At 38.2% G+C, this 19,064-nt stretch overlaps 4 protein-coding genes across 9 annotated transcripts; 2 read left to right on the top strand and 2 right to left on the bottom strand.

The window, feature by feature from the left end:
- Positions 1–542: 542 nt before the first annotated feature.
- stk19 (serine/threonine kinase 19) lies at positions 543–3,353 on the bottom strand. 2 transcript variants are annotated; one of them, XM_056401418.1, is made up of 7 exons: positions 3,177–3,353; positions 2,560–2,655; positions 2,323–2,465; positions 1,996–2,234; positions 1,487–1,584; positions 1,205–1,352; positions 543–823 (listed from the first exon to the last, which is right to left on the bottom strand). In XM_056401418.1, exons 2-7 carry the CDS (start codon positions 2,651–2,653, stop codon positions 778–780), a joined length of 768 nt encoding a protein of 255 aa, XP_056257393.1. In that variant the 5' UTR covers positions 2,654–2,655; positions 3,177–3,353; the 3' UTR covers positions 543–777. The 2 variants fall into 2 exon arrangements, with proteins under 2 accessions (XP_056257393.1, XP_056257394.1); XM_056401419.1 differs by lacking the exon at positions 3,177–3,353 and adding an exon at positions 3,053–3,074.
- dxo (decapping exoribonuclease) lies at positions 2,691–7,368 on the top strand. Of its 5 annotated transcripts, none has more exons than XM_056401411.1 (8): positions 2,691–2,867; positions 3,312–3,368; positions 4,263–4,735; positions 4,837–5,063; positions 5,571–5,790; positions 5,887–6,022; positions 6,372–6,466; positions 6,584–7,368. In XM_056401411.1, exons 1-8 carry the CDS (start codon positions 2,832–2,834, stop codon positions 6,717–6,719), a joined length of 1,380 nt encoding a protein of 459 aa, XP_056257386.1. In that variant the 5' UTR covers positions 2,691–2,831; the 3' UTR covers positions 6,720–7,368. The 5 variants fall into 5 exon arrangements, with proteins under 5 accessions (XP_056257386.1, XP_056257390.1, XP_056257391.1 ...); XM_056401415.1 differs by having other exon boundaries at positions 2,720–2,934; XM_056401416.1 differs by lacking the exon at positions 2,691–2,867 and adding an exon at positions 3,090–3,179.
- Positions 6,969–13,875, bottom strand: slc25a17l (solute carrier family 25 member 17-like). The gene is made up of 9 exons (XM_056401417.1): positions 13,527–13,875; positions 13,285–13,345; positions 12,691–12,757; positions 12,079–12,233; positions 11,245–11,361; positions 11,000–11,145; positions 10,428–10,523; positions 9,435–9,517; positions 6,969–9,322 (listed from the first exon to the last, which is right to left on the bottom strand). Exons 1-9 carry the CDS (start codon positions 13,599–13,601, stop codon positions 9,175–9,177), a joined length of 948 nt encoding a protein of 315 aa, XP_056257392.1. The 5' UTR covers positions 13,602–13,875; the 3' UTR covers positions 6,969–9,174.
- Positions 13,876–15,243: 1,368 nt separating this feature from the next.
- On the top strand, positions 15,244–18,302 carry anks4b (ankyrin repeat and sterile alpha motif domain containing 4B). The gene is made up of 2 exons (XM_056401867.1): positions 15,244–15,550; positions 17,117–18,302. Exons 1-2 carry the CDS (start codon positions 15,390–15,392, stop codon positions 18,252–18,254), a joined length of 1,299 nt encoding a protein of 432 aa, XP_056257842.1. The 5' UTR covers positions 15,244–15,389; the 3' UTR covers positions 18,255–18,302.
- Positions 18,303–19,064: the final 762 nt, after the last annotated feature.

The following is a 19,064-nucleotide window of genomic DNA, read 5'->3' as shown; positions in this document are numbered from 1 at the left end:
TGACATTTTGAAGACTAAATGATTAAAAAAGAAAATAATCAGCAGATTAATTGATAGTGGAGGCTAGAGGCTTGTCTTAAGACTCATAAGCCACAGAACCTAACAGGGGAAATAGACCCATATAGACTTCATTAGGCACACACCTGTAAAATCTTACGGACTCCAATACAACTGCTCAGCTATAAATTATAACTTTACTAAGTTTACAATTCAGTTTTGAATGTTTCCGTCAGAGATATTTGTTTAAATATGTTTATTATTGATGTAGTTTGCAGTTGCAGTGTTGAACCGGACTACAATATATTTAGGTGTTTCTGATGTTTGCCCACTTGCTCATAACACAGTACAGCACAACACGATCACTAACTACAACTAAAGTAATAAAAATATAGTTAAATTAACACGTCTCTGACAGTGTCAACATATTAATCTTCCTAAATGTAGAATTCCTAAATCAGATCTCTTGTAGATAGGTGTACTTAATGGACAGGAAATGTTTTTTGTCAGTCAAACCTGGATACACTGGTTATAGATAGCAATGGTTTCATGGTGTGCAAATCCTTTTTATTACAAGATAAATCAAAACCTGACAAGGTCATGTCAACATAATTGACGATTCATAAACCCACAAGGTTTTTTACAGTACATTTGGCACAGAATCAAAAACTGAAATTAATTTACACACAGTCCTCATACAAACACTTTTCGCAAGCTTTGTTCATGTTATGCGTCACTCATTGATTTCAACCTGACGGATGTCAGTCTTGTCGCAGTACTTCAGGAATCCACAAATCGCAACAATGTCCCTGAAGTTGTAGGTATGCTAGAAAGAGAACAAAGTTTATCCAGTAAATTAAGATGCAACAGTGTAAGATTTAAAAATTGCTGATTTAAGCAATCGTAGCTGTTTTACTTATAAATCATTTTCTGAGTAAGGGGATTGAGCTGGCTTGTTTTTGAAGTTTTCAACAATAACCACAACAACATATTCTAAAACCTGAGAGCTAGCACATGGCCTGTGGGTTGTCCAAGCATGTAACAGAAAAACCCCTCAATTATACTGAACTGTGAGGATCATAGATCAGAGAGCAGCTGCATGAAGTACCTGTCCTTTTCGTTTGACAGGTGGGTTAACTCTGACCTACTGGGGAACTCAACATTTTTCAGAATCATTAGCATCTAGCCAGATAAAAACAAATATTACCTTTCTACCAGCTCTGCACCAACAATGTCATGGATGTGGTACTTCATGTGGAATTTCACTTGTGAGGATGTTCGCCGCTCCTCAAGCTCTGCCTTTAACACTTCACTATATTTGGACTTCTTCACCATGCCGAGCACAGCTTTACGACCTAGCAGGAAAAGAGGTGAGATGGTTAGAAACAGACGCTCCTCCAATTAGCAAGGCACTGTTGAAAATCTTGTAAAAATGAGAATGCAACATGTGACATCATTAAGTCTTGTTCACACTTTCTCAGACACCCACCCTGTATAAAGTACTTGGTGAATTTGCCAGTGTTGGGAATGGAAAGCCACCAGCTGCCCGCGTCCCTCACAGTCAGGACCCCTGACTTCACCAGTTGCCTAGGTGGTGAGAAAATAAAGCATGTGCTGATCTTTGTAAATGGCTTACACAAGTCTGAGGTCTCAGATGTAAGTATTTTCATACTCAGTAAAAACAAAAAAAAGGCTCTTGGCACATGAGTCACTAACCAAAGCCAAATTATATCAAATATAAAGTCAAATATAACGTTAACTGCTTTTAAACTCCGATTTCAACTTTAAATGAATTCCATTGTTAATGTTTTCTTGGCTGCACAATGCCATCAAGCGCAAAGTTGTAGATATATAACCTTATGCATAACTTTAAAAAATCTTGTTTAAAAGGGTGAGTGTGACATTCCTTAAAAGATGAGTTACTGTTGAAGAAACATTTTTGCAACAATATTTGACAAAGAAAGAATAAAAAAAGAAACAGATGAGGATCTTTCATACGTTATTTCTGAGTCTGTAAAGAGGAACTCTCTGAGCATTTTGTCTTTGCTGAAGCTCAAATCTGTGCAAGAGGAAGTCAACACTTTCTCCAGGAACTTCTCCACTGTCGCTCGTGTCACTTTGCCCTCCTCTCCTGCCAGCACTTTGGCCTTGTAGTCTGAAGCGAAAATCAGGCCGAAAGCTTCGGCATCAAACCCAAGCTGGAACATCAGCACTTCTGCTTGTTCCCGCAGTTTATTCTGTGAAACACAAGGATGGAAGTGATGGGTATTTTCACATTTAGATGGATAAACATATGCTTTTTCTGACGCTAAAGAGCCATCTTACCACTTCCTTGTCCACCAAAGTCTTGTCATCGTGTATGCTGTAGAGTTGGTGCTTAAGCACAATTTGAGGCAAGGAGTCATTGAAGAGCTTTCTGGGAAACAGGGTCATGAGGTACTCCAGGGTGGCTCTGATGTCAGTTGACCCTTTGAGATGGAGATGTGAGATGGGGAAGTGAATTGTGGATTTAAACCTTAAATGACATAAAATTGCAGCGACCTATTAGGCAGGCACACCTACCATCTCCACAATTGATAGCTCCAAACTTCTCTGTGCCGTTTCGTCGTTTCTTCACTTTAAAAGTGTCCGAAATCAGAGCCCGTTTTCTGTTCATACCTAGAGGAGAAATGATGACAGAGAAGTCATGACCTGCAGAATGAATCAGCTGATCATTCAAAACAGCTGCTCTCTTCATAGCAACATCGAGCAAACTAAAATCCGCAGAACCCATGTAATCTGAGTTATTAGAACAAATAATGATATAATACATTACACCCCCCTTCCCTGGCTGAATGAAACTGCATCATACCGACATAAAAAATAAAACGGTAAACTTCGAGATAACGTTAGTAACGGCCCCTCCGTGATTAGTGTGACTCGTGGCCCAGTTCAGCTGTAAGAAACCTGCTAGTTTGCGTTTCAAGCCCAAATTTTAGCTCTAAGAATAAACTCGGACCCTCACATTGACTTGATAAGCATGTTTTGATAATATACACAATTCTGCAGGACCCACCGGTTACCAGTCACTTTTTGTCTTTCTTGTTAGCCAAGCTAGTGCAGCTAACTGCTAAGTTAACGCTCCTTCGCTCGTACACTGAACAGATACCTGACCGGTCAAACTAGTTTGAAACCCTTACCTGGTAGCTACTAATACCACTAATATTACTATTCACATGGTTTTGTCCCATTCAATGCCACACACTGTCCACAGCTCCGATTAAAAAAAACAAACAACAAAAACTACAAATTCTTCCTTTAACTGTTATTTGTAGGAAGTATCACGGCTACCACCGGGCGGACTGGATGATAAACTGCACACGGAAACAGCGGTAAGTTTGGTGGTGCTAGCCTAGATGCTAGTCAGCTGCCCAGCTAGTAAAAGACACAGACTCTATATATTCTTTCTCTCACTCGCTGTCGCTTGTCGTTTTTGTATTTATCAGAAACGATGCTGCAAAAATGTTATAGTCGTTTATACACTAAGACCTGTTTATTATTGTGACTGGCTTGGCATGGAGAGAAACTTAACGTTAGCTTAGCTGTTTCTGTTGTGTATGCTGACGAAGGTAAAATTTCATTAATTTACCGGTAATTTAGTTTTAAAAACATTTTTCTTTTATTTGGAAACCTTCATTTACTTACAGAATGCATGCACGTTGGGGTTAACGCTGCATGCATGTTTACTCAATGCAGACACATCATACAATACAAAAATCTTCATCTTTATATTATGAACATGCATATACATTCATATACACACACAACAGACAATTGTTTACACAGGTCACGGGGCGATGTGTTTAATTGTGATGTAAAAGAAGTTCAACTTTATTGAGCCTATGCAGGAAAACGTAAGTGTCACAGCAGCAAAAGGGAGCACAGCAACATTTTCATAATCAACTAGATAAGGACCCTAAAAATAGACTACAATATAGGCTACACTATGAGAACCAACTATAAATACTATGCAGTCTGAAAATAAAAAAATAAATAAAAAAACAGGATACAAAAAGGGTATAAATAAACATGGTGCACAAATTGTAACTTTAAGTATACTGGGCCACGTAAATAAAATGAGGAGATAAGGAGAAAAATGCACTTGAAATGACTGTAGGTGGTTTATTAATGTTAGTACTGCCTCTTTAGTGACAAGCAAGACTATCAAGAACATTTGAATAATCAGCAGTGTCATTATTTTGTTTCATTGCTGTTCTCCCCTTTAGGTTGCAATGGACCACCACAGATCCCACAATCCCAAATCCAGCTACCATAACCACCAGACAGCATACAGAAGAGAAAGAGATGACAGTGGAAGAAATCAGTGTGAGATTAAACGCTCCACACCAAACTACCACCACCAGCATCAGTCTGGATCAACTCCCTGGCGAAACCCACTCAGATCTCAGGGTTTGAGCACCAGAAGGGAGCTTTATGAAAGAGACTTTCCTGTGTACAAACAGCCTGTCGAAGTTGGATGTTTCTCCCTTGACTCTGAGCGTAGATTCTTCAATGACAGCAGACAGATGAGATACTATGTGGAACCTGACAGAAATCCTAATTTTGACCTGAAGGATGGATACAAGGACCGCTTTGTTAAGAGAGATGATAGTGAGAAGGAGAAGCTGGACCACATTCTGCGCTGGATTGTAGCCAATAGATCAAAGCTTGACTCAAGGGAGACCACGGCCTCGTCACGGTAAGTGTACAGACAGTCAGATACTAACTTGTGAAACTTGTGTTTAGTCTCATAACCACAACCGTGTTGTCTGTCGGACATGTATTCTCTGATCTTCCCAGCGCTTTAGATGTCGACTTTGTGACATGGCGGGGTCACCTGACCAAGCTGCTTACCACTCCCTATGAGACACGGGACAGCTGGTTACTGGCGGTCACCAGGTTTAGAGGCACGCTTTACATCAGTGAAGTGGAAACAGAAGCTGCTCGCAGAGATCGAGAGAACCGCACTGAGAGGAATGCAGAGATGATGTACTGGGGGTACAAGTTTGAGCAATACACATGTGCAGGTATTAAAGTTTATAGAACAGACAATAATAATTGTTTACTTGCTTACACTTCCTTACACCTGCTAAGCTATGATATTTCACAAGCAGATTATGAGATAGTAAGTTGTCGCTTTACTATCTCGCTTTTGGGATAGCTAGTCAAAATTACAAATGTAAAGTAAGTTAAACAATTGTCTTTTTAAGGCACTTGACCATAGTGCAATTTTGATAAAATTTTGATGAATTGTCAGTCCTAGGAATTTTGACTTAATCATTAATAATTTAATATTTGGCATAGTAGTGCAGCGTTTTTCATCGTTTTGATTTAAGAGGCCAGTCTTTTGACTAACTGTCTCATAATTTCGATGTCAAGTATTTTTTATCATCCCTAACGATTTATGTTCCTGTTTCCTGGCAGAAATAGGCTTCCATATAATACATATGACACAGAAATAAAAGCCACACAAAGCACATAAGGTGATAACCAGATGCTTGATTGATAGCTAACACCTTTATCCATCCCTGTAGATGATATCCACAGTTTACCTGACCCGAGTGGAGTGGTCAACACTAATGAGGCCTTCTGCACTGTGGTGCAGACTCGGCTTGCAGATCACAGACTTCTGTTCTCCGGAGAAGTGGACTGTCGGGATAAAGATCCTGCCGCTCCAGCTCCTCCTGCCTGCTATGTCGAGCTGAAGACCTCTGCAGAGATCTGCACCCCAAAACAGCGCAGCAACCTCCACAGGTGGATGATGACACCTGGCATGTTGTTTGTTGAATATTTGATGTACTTACACTCAGATGTTTTAAAGTTAATTTTTCTCATCGTTTTGGTCCTTAGGTTCAAACTGCTGAAGTGGTGGGCTCAGTCTTTCCTCCCTGGAGTCCCTCGCATTGTAGCAGGTTTCCGGGATCATGAAGGAGTGGTTGTTTCTGTGGAGACTTTTCACATATCAAAGATTTCACATCTCATCAAGGTATAGTGTAGTTGTTTGAAAACTAATCTAATCTTATAGAAACTTAATTTGATCTATTTTAGCCATGCTTGTAGCACGACTTTGTGAATGGCAATGTCTTTTATTTTGGTGTGTCATCCCACCACTTTGGTACAGACTGAAATTGGATTGCCATGATTTTTTTTGTGCCCAGAGGATGAATTCTGCTCATTTTTGTGATTCCCTGACCTTTCCTCTAGCACCACCTCAGCAAATGCTACCATGGCAACACTCCAAAATGAGATGTTAGCATTTTGATTTGAGTACCTAACTGTAGCTGTAGACTTGTAGTCTTATATATTAAAATGCCTTCTGTATTTTCTCTGACCAGAATGAATACAACTGCTGGAAGCCAACAGTCTGTATGAACTTCTGCTCTGATTTCTTGTCCTTTGTGAAGCATGTGGCTACTGAAGACAATCCCAGGTGAGAAACAATGACAGAGACAACACCGTGAATGTCTTCAGTTATAGGTCACTTGTTATTTGCAGTGTATTGTTAGCACTTTGTTTTGCTGTTAATAAAACATTGTTTCCATTCCAGTGTGGTGTACCTGTTCTCCTGGGAGCCCCACAGAGATGTGACCTTCTCCATCCACAGGGACTCCCAGTATTCATTCCTGCCACACTGGTTCATCCAGGAGATGACCAGCAGTCGAGACTCAAACCAACAGTCCTGATTTACAATATCTGGTAAACTAGTGCTGTTGATATACTGTATGTGACCTCCAATGGAGGGTTTTTTACCAAAATGCTTTGGCATTTCATTTGAGGACAACTTGTATAACTTGCAAAGTGTCACTGAGCACTACTCCATGATCCTTTGGAGGGATGTTTATTTTATTTTTATTTGTTCATCATTAGAAACTGAGCCATGTTTGTTTTTATGTGGTATCTGTTATTTTTAATAAAATAATTACAGGATAGTGTCAATATTGTTCCTCAAACTTTATTATTAAGTTTTTAAATCCCCAAAACAGTGGTATTTTAATTTAAACATAATTAGAAAAGAATTTATAAAAAAATTGTGATGTAAATAAATGAAGAAGACTTCAAGTAAGCATTGCATCAGCAGTTACAAAATATTTTCATGTAAACTGTTAAAAGAAAACATTGCAGTGACATGAAGTCCATTTTGAGATAGAAAACAAGATGCCACCGGAAAAACGCATTGAAAACAATTACGAGGAAGTTATTAATATCCATCCATGGTGTAAATTAGTAACAGTTGTTTAAATGTGTCATTGGCGTTGCTGTTTTTTTTTTACTCACAGTGACACTTTCACCAGATTTGGACTTGTTCACGGTTAAATAAAGCTTGTTTCATCATCTTGCCTCAACTTATTGATTGTTTGGAGCTTTCTGCTTTTCCGCACCTGCTATCCTCAGATTAAGCCATTTTCTTTACTGACAGTCTCAATTTGCTGCCTTACTGGATATTACTACCTTACTCTTTGCTATTTTTTCATAGCTACTTTCCATAAACAACTTTGATGTCTTACCTAAGACTTACAGTGTTATTAAAGTGCACCTCTGACCAAACAAGCTATGGATAATTTAGTAACTTTTACAAGACTAAACAGGAGGGATTCAACGCTACATTTTATTTCCCTACCTTTAAACACACATTTGATATCATGAATTAAAAAAGGAACATTATGCATCATAATTTATCTAGCGGATATACAGTCAATTGATAGAGATATACACCGTATTTCCTGACAGCAGGTGCATGAGTCAGCAGAAAGGTAGGAAACCAGGTTCAAGTTACAACTGAGCAAACATGATGGAAAAAGAAGCTCAAATCTGGTAAAAGCGCTGTTTCTAGTTTTTGGTAAATTGATCGTGTCCTCCACAACTGCAACTAGGCTACACCACTGGCAATCAGTATACAATGAACAGTCAAAATGATGTTACAAAGCAGTGTTGAAGGCAACAGTTAACCGCTTCAACGACAGACAACATCAACAACAGCAGTGCATCAACTGTGACTGCAGAAACTTCAGAGCACTGTGATAAACAAACAGTGTAAATTACTGCAAACCCTGACTACCCCTTCAACAACAGGACACAGATAAATAATGAAAAACACCTGCAGGACAAAATGTTCATACTGACCAAAAACATCATGAAGACTGTAGCCAGATAACTCAGTGCATTGTGGTTTGTGTAAATCATCAAGTCATCACAGCACTTATATCAGTTTAGAGGCACTTACTGCAGTATTTTTTACACATGTAACCTTTTCTTTCAAACTCTCGGTGAAAGGTTAAGTACTCATTCTTGTTTATAGTAAATTCATCTTAATATATTATTTATCATTTTAAAATCAAAACCTTTCTAAGCTGAAAAAGTTTGTGCAGATTTTAAACACAAATCTATGAAGGAGCTTTGCCCCTCATAGTTATTTTCCTCTGCCCTTTCACCATTTTTTGTTATTACTGCTCATTTACTTGTAATAATAGCATCTTCTGGTAGGAATTTCTTGAGGTTTCCATCTTGCATATCATCAATCTTAGTGAATCTCACAGTTAAACATAAGATGGAGTGTTCGAGGAATGTTCCAGTGGTTTAAACCAAGGCAACACATAGGTAGAAACCTTACTGGTGTCATCATTTGCGTTAGCTTCATTTTAATTTCAATTGTAGGCGAGTGAACCTCTCTGAAAAGTGATGACATTGGTCTTTTTGTGCAAAGGAAAGCACGCTCATTAATTTTGCCTCCAAGTGGTCCATTTCATTAAGACTGGTGCCACTTCAGCTCTGCATTCAACAAACTACTTGCACCAGAAGAGTTTGTGAATGCAGCAGACAGGCTGAATTGGGATAAACACATTCTCACAACTTATTTGCATTATACAACACTAATTTTTTTCACCATGTCAAGAGAGATTCACTGTTGCTGATAGATAAGTTCAGTCTGCACATATGGAGATATTTAAAGGTTTAAAAAAAAAGAGAGGGTATCATTAAGTATTACACCAACCTCTCCATGTTTTGGGCAAGTGTGGGACTCTGTGGCACTAAAGGCATCAATCCCATCTCTTATTACATTTTATATGACAAAATGGCATTAAAAAAAACCTACCAACAACGGGTGTATTAATGCTGTAATGTATTGAAGCAGCTGTGTGTTCACTGCTTCAGTTTCTTGTTCAGACCCATGACTCTGAAGGTAGCTGCAGTGATCTTCTCGTACACAACAAACATGAGGGCAGCTGTCAGTACTGTCTGTAGCAGCTTGGCTTCAAGGCCTTTGTACAAACCAAGGAAACCATTTTTCCTGTAATGAAGAGAACAAACGTACATCAATGACCATCATTCATAATATCTTCACTGGTTTTCTCACCGAGACAGTGAAATGTGTTTATGGTTATAATTGCAGCTGTACTCACTTGATTCTGTCCATGAGCAGGGAGAAAATGTTTGAGAGGCTTCCAATCACACCACCCTTGCCATCACCTTTGTACTGACCGAACTGATGAGAAAGCACACAGCAGGTTATCTTTTTTTCACTGAGATTTAATGTTTTTTCCTTCTTTTTTTCTTTACTTATTGTGAATCCTGTTAAAGAACTGATATTGTCATGAGATCTGACTCACTACATGTTCAAAAATACATAGTGTAATTACAGAAAGCTTCATTCAGGTTTATAGCTCAGCTCCTGGGGTTTACACGAAAATACCACCTTTTTACAATAAAAGGTTTCACTTTTATAAACACATATTCCTTATTTTTATGCGGAAAAGCCACAACGTGGAGCTTTCTTTCCACTGAACTCTAAAAGTTGATAAAAATGCTTTATTTCTTCTCTTGCAACAAATGTTTAATAAATATATTAAAACATATATAATAATGTTAAAACTAATCTGGAAAACTATAGGAGCAAGCTTTGTGATTCTTGGGGACTACTTTCATTCGTGGATTATCACACATTTATTATATAAAAGAAAAGGAAAAAAATACAGTGCACATGTTCACTGTAACAAAAGCCAAAGTGTAAAAACAACAAATCACTAGGCTCAGTAAATACATGTAATCTCCACTGGCTGGCAGACCAGTTGCCTGGCAACCTGACCAGCTGAGTTTTTACACAGTTTTTATATAAACATATCACCCGGAACAACAGTGTGGCTCATTGATGTGTTAATTTATTTTTATTTTTAATAGTCTTTGTACAACAGACGGGGGTCTATGGCACAGCTGAATAAGATGTCTCAGGCTTTGGTTGAATCAATTCATTGTTGTTTTTGGGCTTTTTATGACTTGTTGACAATAAAAAAAATACAGAATATCAGCAGACGTATCCCTTAACAGTGGCTAGTGTTTGAGACCTCATGGAAAAGTAAACAAACAAAAGATGAACTTTGGTATGAGATAGTATTTACCCTCAGGATGGCCTGAACTGTCTGAAGAGGATATGTCGCAGTGGTAGCAATGGCCTTTGCAATGGCTCCGATGAGAAAGATCTGTGCTGAGGATATCTGTGGTGAGAGACAAAGAGTTCATTCACTCATGACCACTGTTCTCATTAATTGTTAAAGTAAACTGTGGCTATTTGATTGATGCAAGTTACTCAACAAATATGATATCAGAACATGAAATGGGTCATCACAATGCAAAATGATGCATTTTACGCAAACCAACAGTTCAAATGGGATCCTCTCTTATCATAGCCCTCGAGGTATAAAATAAACTTCCAATTTCTGCTTGAACTGCACAACATGTCAAAAGAAAGCACGTTTCAGTGGCCACCGTTTGTAGGTCTCATTCATTTTTTGCAAACACAAAATTAGTTTTTACACTGAAAATTGTTAAATAAATCTTAATGATCATCTAGTACCCTTTAAGTACATAAGGACACACGTCATAATCTGCACATTTCTTGAAAAAAAAAAAAGATAGATTAGATTAGTTTTGGTAAAGTAGTATTCAACACGTCTCTTTTGTGTCCTCTCACCTTCCTCCCCCCCTTGCCTGCCTTCCTCTTCATGGCCTCATAAAACATGAACTGTACAGCCGGGTTGAGGACGAGGATAAGAGAGGGCAGAGTGCCGTTCCACAGAGTTCCCACTCCCTCATTGGCAATGATCTGTGAGAAAGCATCTGTGAGGAAAAAGCCCAAACACAGCAGGGTTTTACAACTGCACAGTAACAAAAAAAACTGTACAAGTGCAAAACAGATATAATGTTTATGTCACACACCAAATATGCCCCTGTACCGCGTCTGCTGGAGGTCTTCGTTTCTGAACTTTGCTCCCTGCAGCTTCAGTCGAGTGTTGACCACCCACATGGGAGTGGTCAGGACCACATTCACCACCCCTGGAATAACAAAAGATTGTTAGCTTTCTTCAGTCATTCTGAAAAGGTGCCTTCCTTGTGGAGTTTTTCATCTCTTGATCAGTTTTTTTTTTAAATGGGTGGGTCACCATTTTTTGACATAATACACACAAAGAAAGGCAGCTGGCAAATAAACATGGATGTACAAGCTGAAATGATTAACCCATTAGTCAATCAACAGAAAAAACTGGAAACTAATATTTATCAACTGTTTTAGTCAGTTTAAAAAAAAAAAAAAAAAACTCAATCAATCTCTGATTGCAGCATTTCTAATGTGAGGATTTGCTTCTTTTCTTGGTTTCATGTCATTGCAAAAGTATCTTCAAGTTTAGTTCTGTTTGTTGGACAAAAAAAATTCATTTGAAGCTGTTAACATGGACTCTGGGAAATCGTGATGAACATTATACACAATTTTCTTACATTTTATTGACCAAATAATTTCTCAATCAAATAAAAAATTGTTTTTAAATGAAAATCAGCTTTGTGAATGTGTTACGAGGAAGGAAATGCATTAAATTTTTCTCAGGCCTCAAGGATACAGACACTGGGTTTTTGAGAGTAACACTGAATGTAAACATAACTTGTTTTTCTACAAGAAAACTTGTAGAAAAACAGCTTTTTGTCCTTCAATCAACGTCCTTAATACTCGATTTCCACCAAGTCATTAATGTATATTATTTTTACTGTATGTCTGTTTACCTGCTACGACCCCCATGAGTAGGTCTTTGCTGGGTCTGGACTTGCCCGGACCAGATGCCATCAGCTTCTTCAGAGTGTTGAAGGTGTAGAAGTAGACAAAGTTGGAGCAGCAGAGGCTGGAGATGACTGGAAACCAGCCTCTGTACAGAGACAGACTGGGAGAAGTGGTGGAGTCACTCAAACAGTGAGTGTTTGGTCATGTCATATCATCGGCCTAAACATCAGTGATAAAGTAATTTGGGCTGCAACTAATGATTGTTTTCATTACTGATGAACCTGCTGATTGCTTTATTGACCAATCCCTTGGTCTATAATAATGTCAAGAGGTACACATCTCTGGTAGAGGAGAAACTGGAAACAGAGAAATTTTGATGACTTATGAAAATGACTTAAGTAATTAGTAAATTAACAAAGGTTCTGCTGATCAATTATTGATCAACAAAGTGGTAAAATTACTGTTTCAGCTCTAGTTCAGATTATACTCATCATAAATGTCTTCTGCAATTCCATTACAATTGTGTTTCACTCAATTTTAAGTACAAAATAAGACATTACTTGGTAGAAATGAAACACAGCAGATTCTGTTATAGTATGGCACAAAACTATACTTACAGGCCTTCTTCCTTTGCAATCTCAGCCAAGATGATGGGGGTGGAGTTAGACTTCCTCTTCTCATCCACTGAAAACAAACAAAAAAGTGGCATTAGTCAGTGAACAAGTTGTCTGAATGTTAAAGGGTCACACCACCAAAATCAGTAACAAATCAGGGATATGGAGTCTGAAGTAAATGAGTGTTTACCAGACAGGGAGGGTCTCACGAAAATGGGATATATCTCGTTTTGAGATCAGAACGTCACAATAAAAAACAAAAAGTAGGCAATTATTAAATATATAAAAAGTACACAAGGGCCTGAGTAGATATGTGTGTCCTGAGCTGCTGTTTTTAAAGGTGTGTGTGTAGTTATGTGCTGGACTCAAAGACTAAACTTAAAGTTAGGATATCTTGGTCTCAGCTTCATCATCTTTGAGCAAATCCCTATGAGAGTGTAATAATACATTAGTGGACTGCTGCTTTACATCTTTGGGCTGCAGTTCCTCCTAGTTACTCCATAATGAAGTAAACCGTGACACTAAACTGATTCAGCCTTGTTTGGAGTTGCTGCTATCAGGTAACCTCTGTACAAGATGATAAGGCTTCCAACTCACCCTGAAGTCTGCTTTTGGCCGTGTCCAAAGGGAAGAAGACGGTCATAGCTGTCACACTCCCCTGATAAAAGAAAAAGCTTTTTAATGTGTTTGACCGGAAACATGGTGACAAACGGCTCAGCAACTCCCCGTTTACACTGTTTCTTCAACACCAACACTGGAAACAACTTAAGAACTGGCACAGCCACATATTCCACATGAAGTTATGACATCTCCTCTTATTGCACTTTGTCTCTGCTCACCATTGCACCTGCCACGGCGTGAACAAGCGTATCGTAAGACAGAAGGCCGACAGCCAAGCCGCCGTTGTCGGACATCTCTGCAGCCTCTCCCGGTCAGAGCACAAGCACTAAACGCCGGGAAGTAACCGCGAAGCGAACTGGGGGGAAGTAGGCAGTGGTCGGTCCGGTTTTTCTAGCTGCGGAAATCGTAGGGGGAGAGAAGTGGGCTAAATGTTCACGGCTATAACCCCATGGTGTTTACAAACCCAAAGGCTGACAGAAAAAGAAAGCACTGTAGGGAGAAAACTATCGAGCGATGTTTCCTCCCAGTCTCCATTGATTGGTGGATCAGGTAGTAAACTCTTCTTCTGCTTTCAACTGCTTGTTCTTCTTCTTTGTCTGTTGGTCATTAACGATTTACAAGGACGCACTACAACCGCCTACTGGACTGGAGGGTGGAACAGGATTTGAAAAAAAAAACTTCCAAATAATAGAAATCATTTATGATTCAGTTTGAACCATAGTGGAAATATATATTTAAAAAAAATACATAAAATGGCTAATATGAAGGAAGTGATTAAAATGAAAAATCAGCTTTCTTGCTGATTTTATACACAGAACAATATGTACATGCATGTACATACAAACCTGATTGTAAAGTACTTGTTACTTGAGATTTTATATAGAAAACGTATGATGAGGTTTTATTCAACTACAAATTTGAGCTTAAACGCTTAGTTGACTAATCGATTGGTTGATTTGTCAGTTATCTAAATTCTGATTTATTATATAAATCAACAACTGTTTTGATAACAGATAGATTTTTCAACATTTTACTGTTTCAGCCTTTCAAAAGTTAGGATTCATTGTCTTAAATTACAGTAAACTAAACCATTTTGAGACATTGGACTGATGGTCAAACACAACAAAATACCCGAAAACATCACTTTCAGTAATTGTGATGTGCATTTCTCAGCATATTCTTACATTCTTACAAAACAAAAATATTTTCAGTCCTCTATATTTTTTAAACATATCTAATTATAACATATATAACACATTTAAATTCTGCATTTCTTGGCAAAATTAGATATGGAGTCAATTTAATTAATCCATTGATAAAACAAGAAAATAAAATATTTGCATGCATTCTGCATTTTATTATTATGGATCACTTGAAATCAGTCAAATCTGTATGGCCTGTATTTTTATATTATTTTTCTTTACCATGTTATACTAAAGTTTTTCAATTTTATTCTACTTTAAACTTACTTTGCAGATAAGAATGATTATATTTGTGTTACACAAATGATAAACAATAAGCTATCCCAACAGTATGTCACAAAGTGTAAATTAGTTTTCCCTCAACCAGCTACAACATTAAAATGCTGCTCACATGGTTATGGATAAGAAAGAATAATCAAGTTAATTTTTTACTTTATATACTTTAATTTATAATAATTATATTTTGTAGGTGTTGTTTCTGTATTTAAATTCTTAATCTGTGAAATAATAATATATATGTTTGTGAAATAAATGTAGTGGAGTAAAAAAAGCATAATATTTCCCTCTGAAATATAGTGGAGTAGAGGAACTATGGAGTAGCAAGAATTTAGTCAAAATTGTATTGTAGTATTTGAGTGAATGTGCTTTTGTGAATCTCACTTTTCATAGTTAAGCTTCAAGTAACTGATGCAGAAGAGCTCACGCAGTAATGGTGCAGCTGACATCAGTAGTGAACTGGACTTTGCTTTTGTTTTATGGCTCTGGGTTGCTGATATGTTGACGCCCAGTGATCACTTTGTTTGCTCGGGTCTGCAGTCGCGTCACTCTGTGCATCTGACTGGAGTGGATTTGTTTGGACCTTTTCTGCTATTTTAGGAGATGACTAGGTACCACAAAGCAGCGATTGATGGCTACTTGGACCTTTTGAAGGAGGCCACAAGGAAGGACCTGAACACTGCGGATGAAGATGGCATGACTCCCACCTTATTGGCTGCTTTCCACGGACATGTCGATGCTCTTCAGCTCATATGCAGCAGAGAGTAAGCATGATACACTCCTCTCTATCACCTGTGCTTCATCACATAGCTTTCAAATAATCTGTGGCCATAGCATTTATGTCTTCATTATTATTACTTTATGGTCCTGTAATCTATCAAAGTTCAATTTAAATTTATAATTTAAAATGTTTTAATATGTCACAAAGAAAGTATGTCAGATAACTTTGGTTATATTGTTGCACTCAGACATGTAAATACAAACATTTTAATGTAATTTCTAATGTAATGTTTTTTCATGCATTAGCCCTAAAATGAAACTAAAGTCAGCACTAACGAGGAAACATAAATAGTATTCACTGAGCAAAGGTTAACAATATTCTATAGGCAATTTTATGGCTGAAAAATGTGTTTTATGCTTTTCTACTGTGTGTGTCATGTGTTTATGGTTTCCACTATACCTTAATGAGCTAAAACTTAATTCCACTCTTTAAACTACTCTCTCCCATGAGCTGAGCCAAGTGTTTAATCAGCCAAAGCCATTCTGTGAAACAAAAGAGCCCTGTTTCTATCCCTACCACCCCCACCTCCATCCCTCATTCAATAAAACAAAAGACAGGCTAAAACCAACAACATTCTTACTGAAAAATGAGGTTGAGATGTTTGGAAGATATTTAGTAGTGCGTAACACACATCTCACCTACGTGGCCAGAATTAACTAAAGCATTTCCGCTTTGGTGATTACCAGCATGAGCAGGTATTTATGACAAGGTCTTTTACAGCAATCAGGACTTTTATGGCTGTGACAATGAGGCATAGTAATGGAGGACTTTAAATCTTAATAGTTTACCAATTATCTTCAAAAATGTTTATTATTATATAGTTATATTACGTGAGTGTTTTAGCTATCTGAAAGACTTCTTTCATTCTTGTCTTACATTTAAGGTAATGGTTTAACATTTTGGGAAGCTTAGCTTAGCATAAGGCTGACTTGCCTGGATTTGTTTGAAGGTAACAAAATCCAACTACCACCACCTTTAAAGCAAACTAATTAACACTTTATATATTTTACATATCAAACTATTTCTCGGGGACAGCTCCAGTTGCCAGGCAACCCACAGACACTCTAGGAGTTACTGTTCCCTGACAAGAAATAGTCTGATCCCCTGTAATACCACAAATGCTGTTTTTATACGTCTGTGTACGGATGAAATAAACAAGATATAACATGTTAGTCAGATTTTGTTATGACCCAGGCTACTTGTTTCCCCCTGTTTCCAGTGTTTATTCTTAGCAAAGCTAACTGCTTGCTAGCTCCAGCATCATATTTTCCATGCGCACATAGGCTAAGAGTGGTGTCAATCTTCATCTAACTTTCAGAAAGAAAGGGAATAAGTATATTTCTCAAAATGTGGAATATTAACCTTCAGACGTAGCCATGACAACAAAAACAAGCTAAAAAGACATGTTAATTAAAGCTGTGAAAGACTTTCACAAACCTTTTTGAGCTGACTAGAGGTTAAATCAACAGGTCATAGACAGTAACAAAACAACAATGAAAAAGTTGCAGAAAGTGACTTTAAATCAAAAATGTTCTTTTGTGCCAAACAGAGGAGACCCCAACAGGAGTGACATCTGGGGAAACACACCGTTGCACCATGCTGCAGCTAATGGCCACATGCACATCCTCAGTTTCCTGGTCAACTTCGGTGCCAACCTTTTCGCCCTGGACAATGAATTCCACTCAGCTATGGACGTTGCTGCTTCTCGTGACCGCATGGACTGTGTGCGCTTCCTAGATGCTGCTGCCTCACAGCAGACCAACCAAAATGCCAAGAAGGTCGCCAGTCTAAAGAAGGAAGCCATCAAAGAAGCGGAGAAACGTGTAAAGCTCTGTGAGAAGGTGAAGAAGAAACACCAGAGCAAGATGGATAGAATGCACCGTAGTGCAAGCAATACTGGGTCTGTTTCGGAGGCCAGCATGGCATCATCACTCTCAAACAGTGGTACCATGACCGGCATCAATGAACAGTTCTCCAAGCTTATTGCTGCTGATAAATCTGGCTCTCTTACAGCCAGGGTTAAAGGCACCCTCCAGAAGAAGCTCGGGAAGAAAGATAAAGGCACACTGCAGAGATCAGGAGGTGATGGGAATGTTATTTTCCTCAAGCAGGAGAATGGCGCATCTGAGAAGCCGGAGTTTCTGGATGTCTTCAACGAGCAGGATGAAAACATGTTCGATGAAGAAGGAATGGGAGGCTTTGAAGATGATGATGACAATGATGAACCAAGCCAAGTAAAACAGTCCATCTTCAACCGGCCAGGTCTTGGAGGTTTGATTTTCATGAAGAAGATGGGGCTTGAGTCAGATGACGTCCCCAGTGGGAACAATGAAAATCTCGGCTACCTCGTTCAGAACGAATTGTTTGAGGCAGATGAAGATGCCGATGGCTTTGAGGGGGCAGGTGATGCTGATCTGCCCTGGGATCAGGAAGATCTGGGCCTGGATGATGATGAAGATGAGGAAACCTCTCCTTTGGATGCATTCTTGTCTGCTATCTCCTTGCCAGAGTTTGCCCCTGCATTCAACAGAGAGCATCTGGACCTGGAAGCACTCATGCTTTGCTCTGATGAAGACCTGAAAGGCATTCGCATCCAACTCGGACCCAGGAAGAAGATCCTGGAAGCTGTTGCTCGCAGAAAGAACGCACTGGAGAGCCCTGGCGTCATTAAGGACAGCTGCTTGTGAGCCAATAAAACATGAACAGTGATTTTTAATCCTGTTTGAAATTTAAAATGGGTCTGTATTTTTTTGCAAAGAGAGCCAATACTTTCTCTATAAAACAAAAATGATTCAGCAAACCGTTTCTCCAAAAGCAAGTCCAACTTTTTAAAGAGATCAAACGTATATAGTGCATTATAGAGAAGGAATAATATGCACAGCTGTGTTTATACACTATTATGTATGTTATAACCAATTACAAACAGCAAGGCAGGAGAGTCCGGACTTACAGGATCAATGATACCCTCTAGATGTCTAATTCAAAAACAGCAGAAAATTCTTATTATTTATGATAAAATAAAAAAGAATAGACACATGGTATTCTATTTCAAATAAACAGTATCACTGTGTAGACAAAAACAAGAGGTATTTTGATACAGAATTGGTGATTGTTTCTGTCCATTAATGAGATAGCAATTCATTTGATTATGCTGTTGTATTTTTCATAATTATTTTTACTGTTTGACAACATAATTGTCTAATAAATAAAAACTGTGCAAAATAATATCTCCAATTTAACATTCTCTGATGCAAATATGTGTGTGTTTGTCCATTTGTATTCATCACATTGTCGGTATGTTCACACAGTCACATTGTGGGGACTCAGCTTCCATTTAGGGGATAAAACATTGGTGACCACAAGGTAAACCATTAAGTTTTTGATATAGTAGTCGAAAGAAATCTACCCACCAAAAATGAAGAAACACAAGAAAATAAAGAACTAAATTCCTTACTTTGACAACAACAGTGTGCAGATACAATGATTTTAACCAGATT

Source organism: Seriola aureovittata, chromosome 17 (genome assembly GCF_021018895.1).
Source record: "Seriola aureovittata isolate HTS-2021-v1 ecotype China chromosome 17, ASM2101889v1, whole genome shotgun sequence".
In the NCBI taxonomy this organism is placed as follows: Eukaryota; Metazoa; Chordata; class Actinopteri; order Carangiformes; family Carangidae; genus Seriola; species Seriola aureovittata.
The sequence above is the reverse complement of the archived record's forward strand: the minus strand, read 5'-3'. Positions and strand labels throughout refer to the sequence as shown.

Coding starts and splice junctions, on each gene's coding strand:
- stk19 (XM_056401418.1), bottom strand. CDS start 2,653: ATGAACAGAAAACGGGCTCTGATTTCGGACACTTTTAAAGTGAAGAAA. Junction 1,585..1,995: donor TTTACAGACTCAGAAATAAC/GTATGAAAGATC, acceptor CTCACCACCTAG/GCAACTGGTGAAGTCAGGGG. Junction 1,353..1,486: donor CACCAAGTACTTTATACAGG/GTGGGTGTCTGA, acceptor TTTTCCTGCTAG/GTCGTAAAGCTGTGCTCGGC.
- dxo (XM_056401411.1), top strand. CDS start 2,832: ATGAAACTGCATCATACCGACATAAAAAATAAAACG. Junction 5,064..5,570: donor TGAGCAATACACATGTGCAG/GTATTAAAGTTT, acceptor CCATCCCTGTAG/ATGATATCCACAGTTTACCT. Junction 6,023..6,371: donor AGATTTCACATCTCATCAAG/GTATAGTGTAGT, acceptor TTCTCTGACCAG/AATGAATACAACTGCTGGAA.
- slc25a17l (XM_056401417.1), bottom strand. CDS start 13,601: ATGTCCGACAACGGCGGCTTGGCTGTCGGCCTTCTGTCTTACGATACG. Junction 12,234..12,690: donor ATTGCAAAGGAAGAAGGCCT/GTAAGTATAGTT, acceptor CACTTCTCCCAG/TCTGTCTCTGTACAGAGGCT. Junction 9,518..10,427: donor CAGTTCAGGCCATCCTGAGG/GTAAATACTATC, acceptor CTTTCTCATCAG/TTCGGTCAGTACAAAGGTGA.
- anks4b (XM_056401867.1), top strand. CDS start 15,390: ATGACTAGGTACCACAAAGCAGCGATTGATGGCTACTTGGACCTTTTG. Junction 15,551..17,116: donor CAGCTCATATGCAGCAGAGA/GTAAGCATGATA, acceptor TGTGCCAAACAG/AGGAGACCCCAACAGGAGTG.